This window comes from Mercenaria mercenaria, chromosome 12 (assembly GCF_021730395.1).
Source record: "Mercenaria mercenaria strain notata chromosome 12, MADL_Memer_1, whole genome shotgun sequence".
NCBI lineage: Eukaryota > Metazoa > Mollusca > Bivalvia > Venerida > Veneridae > Mercenaria > Mercenaria mercenaria.
This window is the reverse complement of record NC_069372.1, coordinates 18,276,031-18,291,885: the sequence shown is the minus strand read 5'-3', so window position 1 is coordinate 18,291,885 and position 15,855 is coordinate 18,276,031. Positions and strand designations below refer to the sequence as shown.

General features: G+C 34.9%; 1 protein-coding gene across 1 annotated transcript; it reads left to right on the top strand.

Annotated features, from left to right (window-relative positions):
- Positions 1-404: 404 nt before the first annotated feature.
- On the top strand, positions 405-14,479 carry LOC123534733 (coadhesin-like). Its single transcript, XM_053520463.1, has 12 exons — positions 405-537; positions 2,600-3,145; positions 5,891-6,024; positions 6,801-6,974; positions 8,857-9,027; positions 9,474-9,644; positions 9,836-9,842; positions 10,060-10,262; positions 10,705-10,875; positions 12,931-13,086; positions 13,740-13,916; positions 14,405-14,479. The coding sequence occupies exons 1-11, from the start codon at positions 407-409 to the stop codon at positions 13,913-13,915; spliced, it is 2,040 nt and encodes a 679-aa protein (XP_053376438.1). The 5' UTR covers positions 405-406; the 3' UTR covers position 13,916; positions 14,405-14,479.
- The last annotated feature ends 1,376 nt before the right edge of the window (positions 14,480-15,855 follow it).

Below are 15,855 nucleotides of genomic sequence, written 5' to 3'. Positions count from 1 at the left end.
AGACGTATGACCAACCACCAAAGCTGAAAACGAAAACTTCTGTTGCAGATTTAGTGAATTGAAAAATACAGGTCGATATTGCTGGAAAAGTACATCACGGATATCCGCCACGACCATGGATCGGTGTTGATCGCTAGCGCTGTAACGCAACCCGTGAGCACTGCGCCAGCTACTCCATACAATATTTTGATTTTACATATGCAAAATTTAGAAGAAATTTGAAACCCCGTTTAACGGATGAGACGAATGAAAGCTCTTCATAAGAATTAATTCTAATATCTTTGTTGATATTATGGCAATGTAGCCTAGCGCAAAAAGAGATTTTTTATCACCCCTCACTGGACTCGTTTTCCATACTATTAGCATAAATCCACCGACTTCATTTCGTTCTAGTGATTGTTTGGATATGTCATACCTTATACTTCTTGTTCTACAGATAATAAACTGTGTTTTCGGATCCTACAAAAAGGGTGTGGTACACTGGGCGGATGATTATGAATGCGATGACTTCAAAGTCCTAAACAATATGGCATGGTGGTAAGAAATTTATACACCTACTTTCTTTTGCTTAGACACTGGTATCGATGATATGAAGCGAAAAAAGTGATGTCTACTTTCCATGTACACAAATAAATGTATTCAAATAATTGCAAAAAAGTGACAGTTCTAAGTGTCATTTTGGCATAAAAGTTTCACGAAACTGCACGTACGATGTGACGTCATAAATGTCTGTCTATACTAGGGGTGGTCGAAAAATATCCGGACGCTTCGATCTTTCTTAAAAAAAAACGTTCAATTCTTTTCAAAAATTCTTTTTATTCTTTTCAAAGTATTCCCCACCTACGTCTATACTCTTTTGCCATCTTCATCGGAGATGTTGTATTCCTTCTGCAAATCATTAAGCCCTGCTGATGTCCCGATTAACAGACGAAATCAAAGCCACCCTCTGGTCTCCTATTTGTTTCCAGCGAGCCTTTCTCAGTTCTGGAAACAAATAAAAAGCGCAGGGTGTTGGGGGTGGAGGGAGGGTAGATTGGCAAGGTCTTGGCTGTACGGATTGTGGGGCCGACTGCAATTTAAAAAATTTGATAAGTTCTACTGTAGATGAGTCAGTGTATGAAAGGGGTCATTGTCATGCAAAAAAGGACATTTCTCTGAAATAGCCTGGGTTTATAACTTTCTTAACTTTTCGTATTATTCCACGTTAATCCCAAAATGCAACCAGCATACTCATGTAAGCAGAGGAAGACAGCTTAAACTCTTCGAAGATGGGGGAACCAGCTCGTTTCCACTGCTTTTTTTGTGTTTTGTTTTCAGGTTCAGCATAATGAATTTACATTTCATCCTCAGTGGCATTTCAGTTCAAAAACTTATTTTCATCACGGTTAAAACGCCTAAAACACCTAGTACTTATCTTGCTCATACCTCATTTTGCGTGTAAAATCTGATGTGATGACGCTTTGCCATTCTAACTCCTACAAAGACACTCGGCGATCTTACAAAAACCTCAACATTCGTCACCGTTGTCGGGGCTACTGCTTCAGCGGACCTCCCTGACCCAGGCTTGTCCGTGACAAAACCAGCTATAGAAAGTTGAACTGAAGATGCAGGCTTAAAAAACAACTTTTTTTGCAACCTTTGAAAAATGTGGCAAGATTTTTCACCCTCTAAAAGCAGGACGTTTATTACAGATCTCTGTTTCTCCGGCCAAAAGTCCATGGTACCCCTAGTACCTACCCTGTTTAAATGATCAAAACTTCATGTATACACACTTCATATTGAAAATAATCTGACTGTTTTATATGCAGTAAAATGTTCATTTTTGCTCATGTAGATTAATAATTGATCTATAAAATTGTGTAAGTACAGACAAACCTGTCTATAAAGACCACCCTTGGGAGAAACAAATAATGGTCCTTATTTTGAGGTGGTCTTTATTCACAGGTTAAAATATACTGTGAAAATTTAATGTTAAAAGAGGAAACAAAACATGTGGTCTTTAGAGCCAGGTGGGCTCTGTTCAGAGGTGGTCTTGAACACAGGTTTGACTGTAGTTACACGTGGAAAGACCGGAACAAGAAAATTCCGGATATTTTCCGAGCGCCCAAAAAATGTGAAGTTCGGATAATCGATCAAAGTCGACAACCAAAATATTAAAAAAAGAGGAAAGAAAGACAATGTTTCACAATCTTCAGTTTACTGCTATCCCTGTTAGCTTACATTTTATGCAACTACCTATGTCAATACTTCCACTTAAGTAGAATATGACCTCAAGTTTATTTTTTAAATTCCGTTGCACAGTGTTTTAAACGTCTTCCAGGAACGCGCTCCTCTGTTGAATTTTTTTGCAGTTTTGCTATCTGCTGCTCCTTATCTTCTTTTTGAATCATAACATGAAAACTTCAGAGAGAACTCAACTTCATTGCCATCTGTCTTTGTGTCGCTAGAATAACGTTGAGATAATAGGAGCAATGGACTTAATAAATTATAGCAACATTTTCTGCTTTATGAACATTTGTACACTAACAGGATTGTTTATCATTTCTTTGTACGTATCGAATTACTTAATCTTAAGAGTTGTTTCTCTGTATAAATACAGGTATGATTACAGACCGAATTTGGATACCTACTACAAAAACAAGATTTGTGACACACCCGTCGGTGATTACATACAGACATTTGTCCCTATGATATGGGGTAAAAAAAGCAATACAAGTATCCCAGATATAGCGAAGTATCTTTTAGGTTTTAACGAGCCTAACCACATAAACCAAGCAAATATGACTGCAACTGAGGCCGCCAATTATTGGGTTTCACAAATCAAGCCGCTGAAGATTAACGGTCTACCCAAACTCGCGAGCCCATCCGCGGCCCCATGTGGCAAAAATTGCGTAGATGACAGAGATACATGGTTCAAAGACTTCTTCAACAAATGTAAAGATTGTGAAATTGATTACCTGGCAACACATACGTACATGTGCAATGCTAACCAAGTTATGAGGCATCTGGAGAGATTGCATGCCAACTACAGTTTACCGATTTGGTTGACTGAGTTTGCATGTGGTGATGAAACAGACGAAACTTTAATGCTGAACTTTATGAAAGAAGTTTTGCCTCGACTAGAAGCGGCTCCCTTTGTTTACAGGTAATGCTTTATTACATGTTGCTTTTTTGTAACCACCCATAACTTTTAGTGTGATGAAAGCTTCTAAGAAACTCAATGATAAAATGTTTATGATACAGAAATGCATACAGTACAGTCATGGTATATAATTGTTTACTCAGAACCTAGTAGTATTTGTTTTAAAGACAATTAAAGAAACAACGATCTCCGCCAATCCATCTTAACCTCAAAGGAGGAGTTTGGGATTCGCCATTAATTATCAAACCACATGGCAGAAAAGACTGCTTTTGTGATGGTAAGTCAGTAAAAAGTCTCTTTGGGAGTGTAAAGCTCAACCAAGCAATTGATAGCAGATCTGGTTTGATGTTGTTTTTTATGACTGGTAATGAACATGCAACACCAATAAAGCCTCCTAAGCAGAGGTTTTTAACTCTATTATATCAAAACTGAGGCTGGATTCCATGAAGGGCAAGAAAATATAACAACACTGCGGTTTGACATTGGTTACATTATGTTCAATATTATGCATGTTGTTCCACAAGCCTTTATGACAGGGAGACTTATTGTCAACAAGCATGAAGGACTGTTTCACAATCTAATTGTCCGTCTTTACACATTTACACATCGAAAGAGAATGCAGAACTGATAAATAGTAGTTAAACACAATTCAAATGGTATACAAAAAAACTTTTCTAACCTGTCGTCGGTCGGTTCGGCCGGCTATATATAGTTACAGTGCAGTGCAGGAAGGGTATTCTAATAGCGTTGATACATGCTTCCTAACTATGCTATATAACTGGTGGGAATAACGTGTTAACATTTGAAATGACAGTCATTGCCTTTTGGCGAGGTTGATATCCTGGAAAAATGATACTGACCGAGGGCATACACTAAGCTTGATGTCACTTGTCTTACGTCGATAAATGTTCAAAATGGCCTTAATTGTTTTATTTTTAATTGCAACAACTTGAATGGGTGGTAAGTTTGCAGACATTTGTAGCGTTTGGTAGTACATGTGTAATTTCTTTTTTATGATTAAAAATTGAGTATGACGTCACATTTTATGAGGCTTTAAAAGCTTGATTTAATAAAAGAACAATTATTGCCTTTTAAGTTCGCTCGATATCGCTTTATCAGGTCGGTAATATTAGTTACACTGCTTGTTGGTGACAGGATACGGGATATACGCTGTCGAGGAAATCCATATCAGGCGAGAGCGAAGCTCGAGCCTGATATGGATTTTTGAGACAAGGTATATCCCGTATCCTGTCACCAACAAGCAGTGTAACGATTTTATCTTGCCGACTACCCTTTACTTACATGCTATACAGTAATCAACACATTTTGTAAATTAACAAAGCTACTTACAGTGCAGACTGGAATCCTACAAATCATTTGTTTGGTCATCACTAGTTGATTTACACCAGCCATAAAATGCACAATGAACTGTGTTTTGGTTAAAACACAAAACACAAAAGCTCATTTACACAGGTTATGAACTGGTTTAGATTAGAAACACTAACAACTTCTTGTTCCATCCCTTCGAAAGTTACCGGATATCACGATGTCATAAATGTCTTGATACTTTGGCTTTCATTCCGTTTCCTGTTAAATCATTTATCTTGCACGTAGATTAAATGATCCTACAACGAACTGCTGAGCAACAAATACGCCAATTCCTTTATTTCACGATGATTTAACTATTTAACTTCCAAAACAAGATTTCAACGTCCGTGTATTCCATACAGAGTTATTCCGCTTTTACGGCTAACTTTTGTCAAACTTCATGAGCCTCATCTTAAGTAGAATGAAATCGGCAAGAAAATACTTAATTTACTCTCGGAAACGATACTATCACTGGAGCTAACAAATAATCTGGCTTGATTCAATTAAGCCAGCAGTGTGGCAGCCATTTTGTTTTAATCAAAATTCATATCTGAAATATACAAGCAGGATATGGAATATATCCTGTCTCCACGTGACGTTTATTGACCAATAGAAATGCAAGAAAGTTGTAGGAGGCAAGATAAATCTACATATCCACCTCACGAAAAGGCAATAATTGTATATTATCAGCACATAATACACTGTAAGATAAAATCTCAAATACCCGACGTGATTTACAAAAAAACATAAATTTTAAAATCACTGTAATGAAAACTTAATCTTAACTTATAGGCCCGATTTTTCTGATTGAATAATTACTGTTGTGACTGTGTCACTAATTAGTGTTGATAAACATGGACTTTTTTTTAGTACTGTAGCATCAGTTTTGAAATAGACTGCATAACAAAAACGGTGTTATTGTTATGCCGGATAAAGCATAATCTACTTGCAATACAGGTAATGTTAACGTTTTAACGAAATTGATGAAAAATGAAATAACAGACATGTGTTAAATTGCACAGATTTTCAAGGCAAAAAGCCTGTGCATTTGGCAATAGGCAGTAACACAACTGTACACCGATCAGTTATAAAAAAAGTTATTAGGCTTGTACACTCCTCGTACAGGTTTTCGATGCCAAAGTCAAGGAAGTATAATATGATAATATAAAGCCTGTCAAAATGACCAACGATAATTCATATGTTTATCTCATACAATACATCAGCTATGGACAATATCGTGCTGGGCAATATAGCTTTAAAGACATCCATCTATATCAATTTGAATTGTTCATAAAACAAATTATATGAAACAACTGAATAATCATATAATTATATATATTGTTCTCATACTTTGGCTTCCGATTGAGACAATTTTTTCAGGTATTCCTGGTACAAGGCAAGAATAACTAAAGATCATTATGTTAAAAAAGCGGCCAGTCTTCTCGACCCATTGAGAACCTCGAATCTGACCCCTCTTGGCATCTTCTATAATGGATTCGAAGGGACAGTCCAAGGTAATACATCTTTATTCACCTCGAAATAGCTAAGAGCGGAAGGAAGGGTATTTGTGGCATGTATTTGTCTGTTCGCTCCCCGTCCGAACTCCTTGTCCGGATATCGCTCGATCGTGCGCAAAATTCAGGTATTCCGTCCTGTTTCGGAATAATAGCTCTTTAAAATTTTACCAAATGCTGTATATCGCACAGTCGTAAATGATTCTTTGGATATTTAAAGATCTTGTCAAACCCCATAGAGCTGCATCGCTTTGAAGTAAACATGCGAGGATTCTAGTAACGTATGTATAATGTCCGACCACTGACCTTTTGAAATTTAACAGAATGTTATAAATTTTATTTGAAGAATGAAATACTAGTGTCTGCTTAGCTCCACTTACAATTTATGATGGGTGTTGTTCAAAATTATATATAACTATATCTCGATGAAGTTAATTAAATACATTCACTATGCTTAGTGAAACCGTTATGACTTCTCGAAGTTTTACAAAATGCTGTATTATAGTATAAATTACAAAAGTGAATTTCTTGATAATTGAATCTGGCTAAACTTTATAGAAAACAAAAACATACCTTTGAGTAAACAAAACTATATTGTGAGGAAACTTAAAACAATTAAAAAAAGCAATAGTCCATCTTCATTTAATGCTTAATGATTAATTTCCCATTTTATACTGTAGTTTTACATTTCTATTAATAAATTTTAGAACTACTGCAGGTTTTAGATTCACGAGACGATGTTAATCTTTGTCATTTATCAGTCTACTTTGTTTTAGTTGATGGAGTGTGGGCAGAATGGAGCGTGTGGAGTGCATGCGAAGTATCATGTGGTGGGGGTCAAACGACACGGTCAAGGCAGTGTGTATACCCCAATAAACTGCAAAAAGATCTTCCGTGTATTGGGGTTTCTGATGAAAACAAGAGCTGCAATACACAGTCTTGTCCAACAAGTAATGTTGCAAATGTTTTTGCAATAACTGTTTCAAAAGATATTACCCTTTAAGTTATATTTACATTATTGATTTACATTTATCATTAATCTTGAATGAATAAAGGGTTGCAATAATACAAAAACAATCAAATAATGGACGAGTGAAAACTGAAACATTTTTATTATCTATTCTAATATGCTTGTTTCTGTTAAAACACGCTTACGCTTAAATGACGCCACGTTAACGTGCGATGAAACCCATGTTTTTGTTGCGCCCAAGAAAGAGCGCTACTATATTTTATCTACTTGTTAGATTAAGGGCATATTAGAATCGAAATAATGTAAAGCAAAAATCGTGTTTTTCTTAAATTAATACACCCAAAATCAGCTATACGTCGCCAGAATAATTCACCCGGTCTACGCCCTCGTGAAATTATTCCGCGGACGTATAACCGTTCAAGAATTAAAAACGTTAAAACACGGTTTTCCTATACATTATGTCTTAAGTACGCAGGTTAAATATCTTCTGCGAAGAAGTTTAGATTAATTTGTTTCAGTTATATAATACATTTTTTTTGTATTTTATTTCATTTGTGAACAATAACAAAATAAGCACATGACAACATCTGCAAACGACTTACTGTTCGCTCAACGACGAAATGTTTCATTCGCGGTGTAATTTCGGTAAACTTCATTCCTTGAATCTTGCGAAAGTTTAACCGAAACTGCTTTAAGTGCCTTTTCAAGGTCATGACATTATTTAGCCTACCGTTGTAAATTTCGCTAGCATACACACAATTCAGATATATATTTCATATTAATTAAAATTTTATTTAATATTATGTTACTATGAGAATGACCCGGTAAATATCGTTCTAACTGATTATTTTGAAATACAGTTAAAATGCTGACATTAGGTTTCTTTACAGTGACAAAGCTTTTGAAGTTCAAAGTCGCTTGCTGGTTTCCATGGTAACATTAACGTAGTTCGTTCACAATGTATCAATTTCTGCTGAATTATAGACAGTTTAGCATGAGTGTACAAATCAATGAAAAAAAAAAGAAACAAATAGGTCCTACACATCAAACTGCTAAATTTATTTGAAAATACCATAATTATAAACAATGTCCATATAAAATCGACAACCATTTTTGTACATCCCACACACAACATCTATACAATTAGATAGACTCTGCAGAATGTCCATATGGAGTCATGAAAATGTTTTCTATTAAAAGTAAGCTCAAGTATTAAAATCGCTAACAACTCACGTGATTTCAAGGAAATAGCAGTTATGCGGTTGCAGACATATACGTCATGACGTCTTTTACATCATTTTTTACGCAAAAGTGTTTTATAGCTTTCCTGTGGTTATTTATTCATTATTTCATTTTAAACCATTAAGTATGAAACTGGAAACATCTTGATATAATTGTCCAGAAGAATGAAACAGATTCATTTAGTTTGTCATATTTTTCTTTCCAAATTGCTTCCAGTTGAACATACACACATTTAAAATTTATGGTACACTTCTTCTTTAAGGGTTAGTGAGAGAGCTGCCTATATGTATATAGGGCAAAAGTTCTCCTACGGGTAGAATTTCTTTAAACTTTGTATACTGACTTAGAATCAAGTTTTAAACGGAAATATGTATTAAAACCATAGGTACCCAAGCTTGATCATGAGTTGTCTATCTTTGAAAGTCGATTTTTATTCAGTATTTTTCGACTTTCAATGGCAGATAATTCATGATCAAGCCTGGGTACCTATCAAATTCTGCTCGTAGGAAAAGTTTTGCCCTTTATACATAACTGTCCCGTTTACCCTTCAGGAGACTATAAACAATTACCAGTGACGTTTCTTATTAAGAATTAAAAAGTGTTGTATATTCTGTATACAGCTGACGGTTTATGGGGACAATGGGAACAGTGGAGCATATGTGGAGTAACATGTGGAGGAGGTGAAAGATCAAGGTCAAGGACCTGCATATATTCCGATCAAGCCAACAAGGGAGAATCATGTGATGGTCTGAGCACAGCCACTGAAACCTGCAACTCCCAAGCATGTCCATGTAAATTTCCCGGAAGCTAAAATGATTAATTGCTTGTGTATAAACATCAAAACATCATTAAGTATTTTAGATTCAAATCTGAATCACAATCATTTAATACCATTTCCTTCAATGACGTGAATAAAACGTCATCATTATAGAAAGTAACTCTAAATTAATCAACATTAAATCAGATTCTAAATAATTTGCAGTGTTTCTGTGGTAATTTATTCATTTAATATTTCATTTTTTTAACTATTAAGCATCAAATGAGAAACATGTTTATATAATTTCCCGGAATAATGGAACAAACCCATTTAGTTTGTCATAAATTCTTCAAATTGCCTCCGGTCTGACAACCGCACATTTCAATTTTATGGTACACTTCTTCTTAAATGAGAATATAACCAATTACCAGTGAAGATGCCAATTAAGAATAAAAAAACTGCTGTCTGTTCTGTATCCAGTTGACGGTGTATGGGGACAATGGGAACAGTGGAGCATATGTGGAGTAACATGTGGAGGAGGTGAAAGATCAAGGTCAAGGACCTGCATATATTCCGATCAAGCAAATAAGGGAGAGTCGTGTGATGGTCTGAGCACAGCCACTGAAATCTGCAACACCCAAGCATGTCCATGTAAATTTCCCGGAAGCTAAAATGATTAATTGCTTGTGTATAAACATCAAAACATCATTAAGTATTTTAGATTCAAATCTGAATCACAATCATTTAATACCATTTCCTTCAATGACGTGAATAAAACGTCATCATTATAGAAAGTAACTCTAATTTAATCAACATTAAATCAGATTCTAAATAATTTGTAGTGTTCCTGTGGTAATTTATTCATTTAATATTTCATTTTTTTTAACTTTTAAGCATCAAATGAGAAACATGTTTATATAATTTCCCGGAATAATGGAACAAACCCATTTAGTTTGTCATAAATTCTTCAAATTGCCTCCGGTTGGACAACCGCACATTTCAATTTTTTGGTACACTTCTTCTTAAATGAGAATATAACCAATTACCAGTGAAGATGCCAATTAAGAATAAAAAAACTGCTGTATGTTCTGTATCCAGTTGACGGTGTATGGGGACAATGGGAACAGTGGAGCATATGTGGAGTAACATGTGGAGGAGGTGAAAGATCAAGGTCAAGGACCTGCATATATTCCGATCAAGCTAATAAGGGAGAATCGTGTGATGGTCTGAGCACAGCCACTGAAATCTGCAACACCCAAGCATGTCCATGTAAATTTCCCGGAAGCTAAAATGATTAATTGCTTGTGTATAAACATCAAAACATCATTAAGTATTTTAGATTCAAATCTGAATCACAATCATTTAATACCATTTCCTACAATGACGTGAATAAAACGTCATCATTATAGAAAGTAACTCTAAATTAATCAACATTAAATCAGATTCTAAATAATTTGTAGTGTTCCTGTGGTAATTTATTCATTTAATATTTCATTTTTTCTTAACTTTTAAGCATCAAATGAGAAACATTTTTATATAATTTCCCGGAATAATGGAACAAACCCATTTAGTTTGTCATAAATTCTTCAAATTGCCTCCGGTTGGACAACCGCACATTTCAATTTTATGGTACACTTCTTCTTAAATGAGAATATAACCAATTACCAGTGAAGATGCCAATTAAAAAAACTGCTGTATGTTCTGTATCCAGTTGACGGTGTATGGGGACAATGGGAACAGTGGAGCACATGTGGAGTAACATGTGGAGGAGGTGAAAGATCAAGGTCAAGGACCTGCATATATTCCGATCAAGCCAATAAGGGAGAACCATGTAATGGTCTGAGCACAGCCACTGAAACCTGCAACTCCCAAGCATGTCCAGGTAAATTTTCCTGAAGCTAAAATAATTAATTGCTTGTGTATAAACATCATTAAGTATTTTAGGTTCAAATCTGATTTTAGGTTCAAATCTGAATCACGATCATTTTATATCATTACCTTCACTGACGTGAATAAATTCATCATTATAGGAAGTAACTCTAATTTGAACAACATGTAATGTAAGGGAGAACCATGTAATGGTCTGAGCACAGCCACTGAAACCTGCAACTCGCAAGCATGCCCAGGTTGTTTCCCTTGAAACTAAAATATTTTTTTTTTGCGGGTGTTTAAAAATCATTAAGTATTTTAAGTTCAAATCTTAATAACAATGATATTATACCATTAGCTTCACTGACGTGAATAAAACGTAGAAAATAGTATCTCAAATTTGAACAAGAATTAATCAGATCCTAGCTAAGTTTTACAAACCAAACATATTAAGAGACGACATTTTGCATTGTTTTATTAATATATTAAAATTGTTATAGAGTTGTTCTGTTACAAGCACATAAAGTATTATAATACTACTGTTAAAACACATATTTTCGCTGGGTCAAAATTTCGCGAACTTGAAATTTTGAGTACGTTCACGAGGTTTAATATTCGCGAAATTATAAAATTGGTGTCATACTTGAATTTGAATTATACTGATAATTACGCGATGATTAATTTTCGCGAGGGTCTCGCGAATATAATGAAAATTGAACCCTCGCAAAAGATTCTGCTTTTACAGTATTTGAAAACGCTATCATATCAGATTATCCAGTAATTGTTTAATCATTACCTTACAAAGAAATACAGGTCAGTTAATTCGTAGAAAAGAACGCGTGGATTTGTATTTGCTGGATTTAGTATTTGCTTCAATAATTGGCATTGAATGTTTTGTAAAAATATACTCAGAATTACTCTCGCTCTTAAATGTTTTGATGTCCGCCTTTTTTCTTACAGATGATATGACTTTTCCACAGCGAAGCATAACATCTTCTCCCTAACATTTACATAATTGTTGTTATTATTTCCTGTATATCATTCATAGATAGCTTTTGCCATATCCGTCTGCTGTTAACCACTATAGATGCTCGTCAGTGTGCTTTATACAAACGCTCCTGCACGGATATTACTATACTTAAAATGCATAGTCAAATATGCGAAAAATCAGATGTAGATCTTAGATTTACTGGCTTTTTGTTTTAAGTTAATCGGTTAAAACTCCTTAATGGAGTGTTATCATCTAACCGTTCAAGGCAGCGGCCCACTGATTTCTTGCATTTGCTTGCTGATACGTCTGTTGTTTGTTTCCAGTAGTCTTCAATTGTCACACGTGAATGCGTCATATCGGTGTTGTTACATGTTCTGGTTATTTGGTCGATTCAGTTGGTCGTATAATAGAAGTCATGTTATGTTAGTATAAGGAACATAGAAGTCATGTTATATTAGTATTAGGAACATAGAAGTCATGTTATATAAGTATTAGGATCATTATTCATTACCTCTCAAGAATAGATTCAGTCCAGCTGAGGTAGTTCTTACTTTGCATGGTTACTTTCGATCCAAAAGTCTTTTTTTTTTTGCTGCTTACAAATACAAGTGAAAATCCGTTATAGATATTACATATTTTTGTATTCACACAATGTGTAGATGTCTTTCATTTCATTTCTTAGCCAGAAAGAGACTATTAAATCTCTTTTCTAACAAAGACAAAACTAAGTAACTAATTATCAGTTTAAAGATTTTATTCAGTTTTAATGATGACATTACATACAATTAGCGTTTTGGGGTAGTCAGATTCGCGTTTCTTTAATAGTTTTGTTCATTTTTGTGTAAATTGTAATTTACCCTTAGCTTGCTAATTTTCTATAATTAACTTGTCCATCTTTCAATCTGGACAGTACCATTTACTTTTAAACGGGTGCTTTCCTAAAAGATACTGTCTGAATGGCGAGCAGTGCAGACTATGATCAGACCACACAAATGTGCAGGCTAATCTTGGTCTACGCTGGTTGCAAAGGCAGAATCATCTGCCGCCAGCAGTCTAAAGGCTAACATTCTCCTGCAGCTGATGGTATGTGGGGTGATTGGTCAATATGGTCACAATGCTCTGTGAACTGTGGGCAAGGTATTAGAAAAAGAACGCGCACCTGCTTGAGTTTTAGCAACAGCTGCGATGGTCCTGAGGAGCAGAGTAAAAAGTGTGCCGGTGTTAATTGCAGAGGTAAATATTAACGTTAAAATACCACTCTAAAGTTTTTGTATGCCCGTCCATCTTATCTGCTGTATTATAGTGAATTGTGTGCATAGTGAGGAGCGTGAGGATAAGTCTAAAAACCTTCCACGTGTATTTGGAGATGTCGAGATTTCACACATGTACGTGTAGCAACAGTAAGTATCCGTTTTGCCGCTCCTCACAGACAAACAAATGTTTCAAATGTGCAAGTTTACTTTTGCAAGTAAAGTTGGTTGTGTAGGGTAAATTTTGTGAACAGCTTGTATTGTTTCAAATTTTGACTTCCTAGACGTTTATTGAATCTGACATGCACTTGCGCCTACATAGAATCACAACCACTAAAACAGAATGAATGACAGAAAAACTTAAGACTTTCCTAGATGTTTTCATGTTTTCTGTTTTCGTTTGAAAATGCATTTTGGGAATATTCGCTCCCTTTCAGGTTTTTATGGTTGAATTCTACCGACATATTTCTTTCCCATTGCTTTTGTGTTTAAAATTTCAATAAAGCCTGAGACAAAAAAACCCCTAATATTGTAAGATATACAAAATAAAAAGGGGAAAAGTAATCACATTTGCCAGACGATCAATCATAAGAAGTGATATATAGCTTTAAATAATACTTACTTTAATTTTACTAGTTACAGTGGATGGAACATGGAAACAATGGTCGCATTGGTCATCGTGTTCTAAGACATGTGGTGTAGGCATCATGACACGAACACGGATCTGTTGGTGGCCGACCAACGTTATAAATGGAAAGGACTGTTATGGAAGTAAAAGAGAGACAAAACCCTGCCCAAACAGATCCTGCTAAAGTAACTAATTTAATTTATTCTCATTTTCATTATATCTCATTATCTGTGAAACAAAAATATTATTTATAAGGCTGCCATATTAAGAAATATTTTGTTTCGGTCTGAGTGTTTCTTTTGCCTATATGTAGCATGACAGTTTGAACTTTTAACATGTTATGTGAGGAGGCCATGCAGCTCCTTTGTTGGGTTTAACTAGGTTGGTTATACGTTGTGTAGAATAATTCATGATCATTTACACCCTAACAAAATTAATCCGCAAGACGTATTATTTTTCCGGTCTTGGTGTGCACGTGATGATCTTGGGGCAATACATGCCCATATGATTTGATCTAACGCTTATAAGCAAAGACCAAGTAAAATCGAAATACTGCACAAACGAATTGTATTTAAATGTATTTAAAACGGTTCATTTACTTATTAATTCTTAAATATGTAGAATTAAACTTGACAAGTAATGTGTATACAAAATGATTACATTTTCTTTTCAGAAGACAAAGAAAAGCATATACACTGATTGTTCAAGATAGTGTCGTTACATGTGTTGTTTCCTGATAGATTAAAATGATGTCAGTGAATACATTTTGTATGTTTTCTTTATTTTCTCGATATTTACGTGAAATCATAAAAAAATTAACTTGTTCATACATTGAATATTTATACTTCTTGTATGAAGTATTACAAAACAAGGGTTAAGATCTGGTAGAAATACATTATTTATTTCTCAAATCCTTTTCTCATCCCCAACAAATTTATATTCACCCAAGGTATGCCCACACTCGGAACAAGTTGATAGGAATTGTGTAGAGCAGCCGTTACTTGCACATTTCAAGTTGATAATTTTTTGAGTTAGAATTTGTGTCTTCGTCTTTCAAACAGAAGTAATACGTATCAGTACCTTTAAAGCGTTTCTCACCAGAACTTAAGCATCAGTCATTAGCACTATAGAGCCTGCAGTCAATATCTAAACTAAAATTACATTACCATTGCCAAAAATCTTGTGAATAAATAAACTATCATAGAAACATCTTACTTATTTTACGCAGTTATTCTATGTAGAATTTTCCATACACATCATGATTATTAATTTTCGGCACAGTAATTCCATATCATAATCTGTCTTTTGGACCAGTTTATATTTAATCAAATATGTGCTTAAATTGACCAGTATTTCTTGGAGAAAATAGAATTTCGTCGAGTACGTGTCTATGATTGTCAACATGAACAACTAACAACAACATAATTGCAAGTGTTTTTAACAGGCTTTCTAATAACAATGATTTAAAAAAGAGCCATACAGCCTTACTTAAAGTTACACTGCTCTGATTAGGTATCATAAAATGCATCCTCTAACGAAACGCAGAACACTCTAACCTGTCTATTTGTAAACAGAGTGAGAATACAATGGTGTATTGGACTTTTTTGTAATTGCTTTCTTTACTTAGTTTAAGTTGGTAAGTTTTGTCTCACTAACAACTTTTGGGAATGGATTGGCTCTTCACATAATTTGTTGCCTGTGATGATATAACATGCTGTCATAGGCACCATAACGTTGTTTTGCTGTTTTACAAAGTTATGCCCCTTGTCTTGAGTGAGTGCATGAAACGCGACTGTTGGAACACTCAAATGTAGCACAGTAAATTGTCATTCTTTAAGGTACTAAATACACACCATGAAGATATAAACTGCTAATATAGGCTTTAAAGAAGTCTTTCATTATGACGTTACAGGACTGGCATAGAGATTGTTACCACCTGTGAAAAAAACAAACAAGGAAGAACACTTGTGAACCGGGTGTTATAGGTTTAACGTTGTACGCTTGTTCTTCTGTAGCCATATTTAAGGCATTGTTCAGAGCATCCTAAATAATTTAACAGCTTTATGAGAAGAAGGCCCAGCAAGTATAAGTTTGATTGTCTTGGGAACAGAAAATGTATGGCCC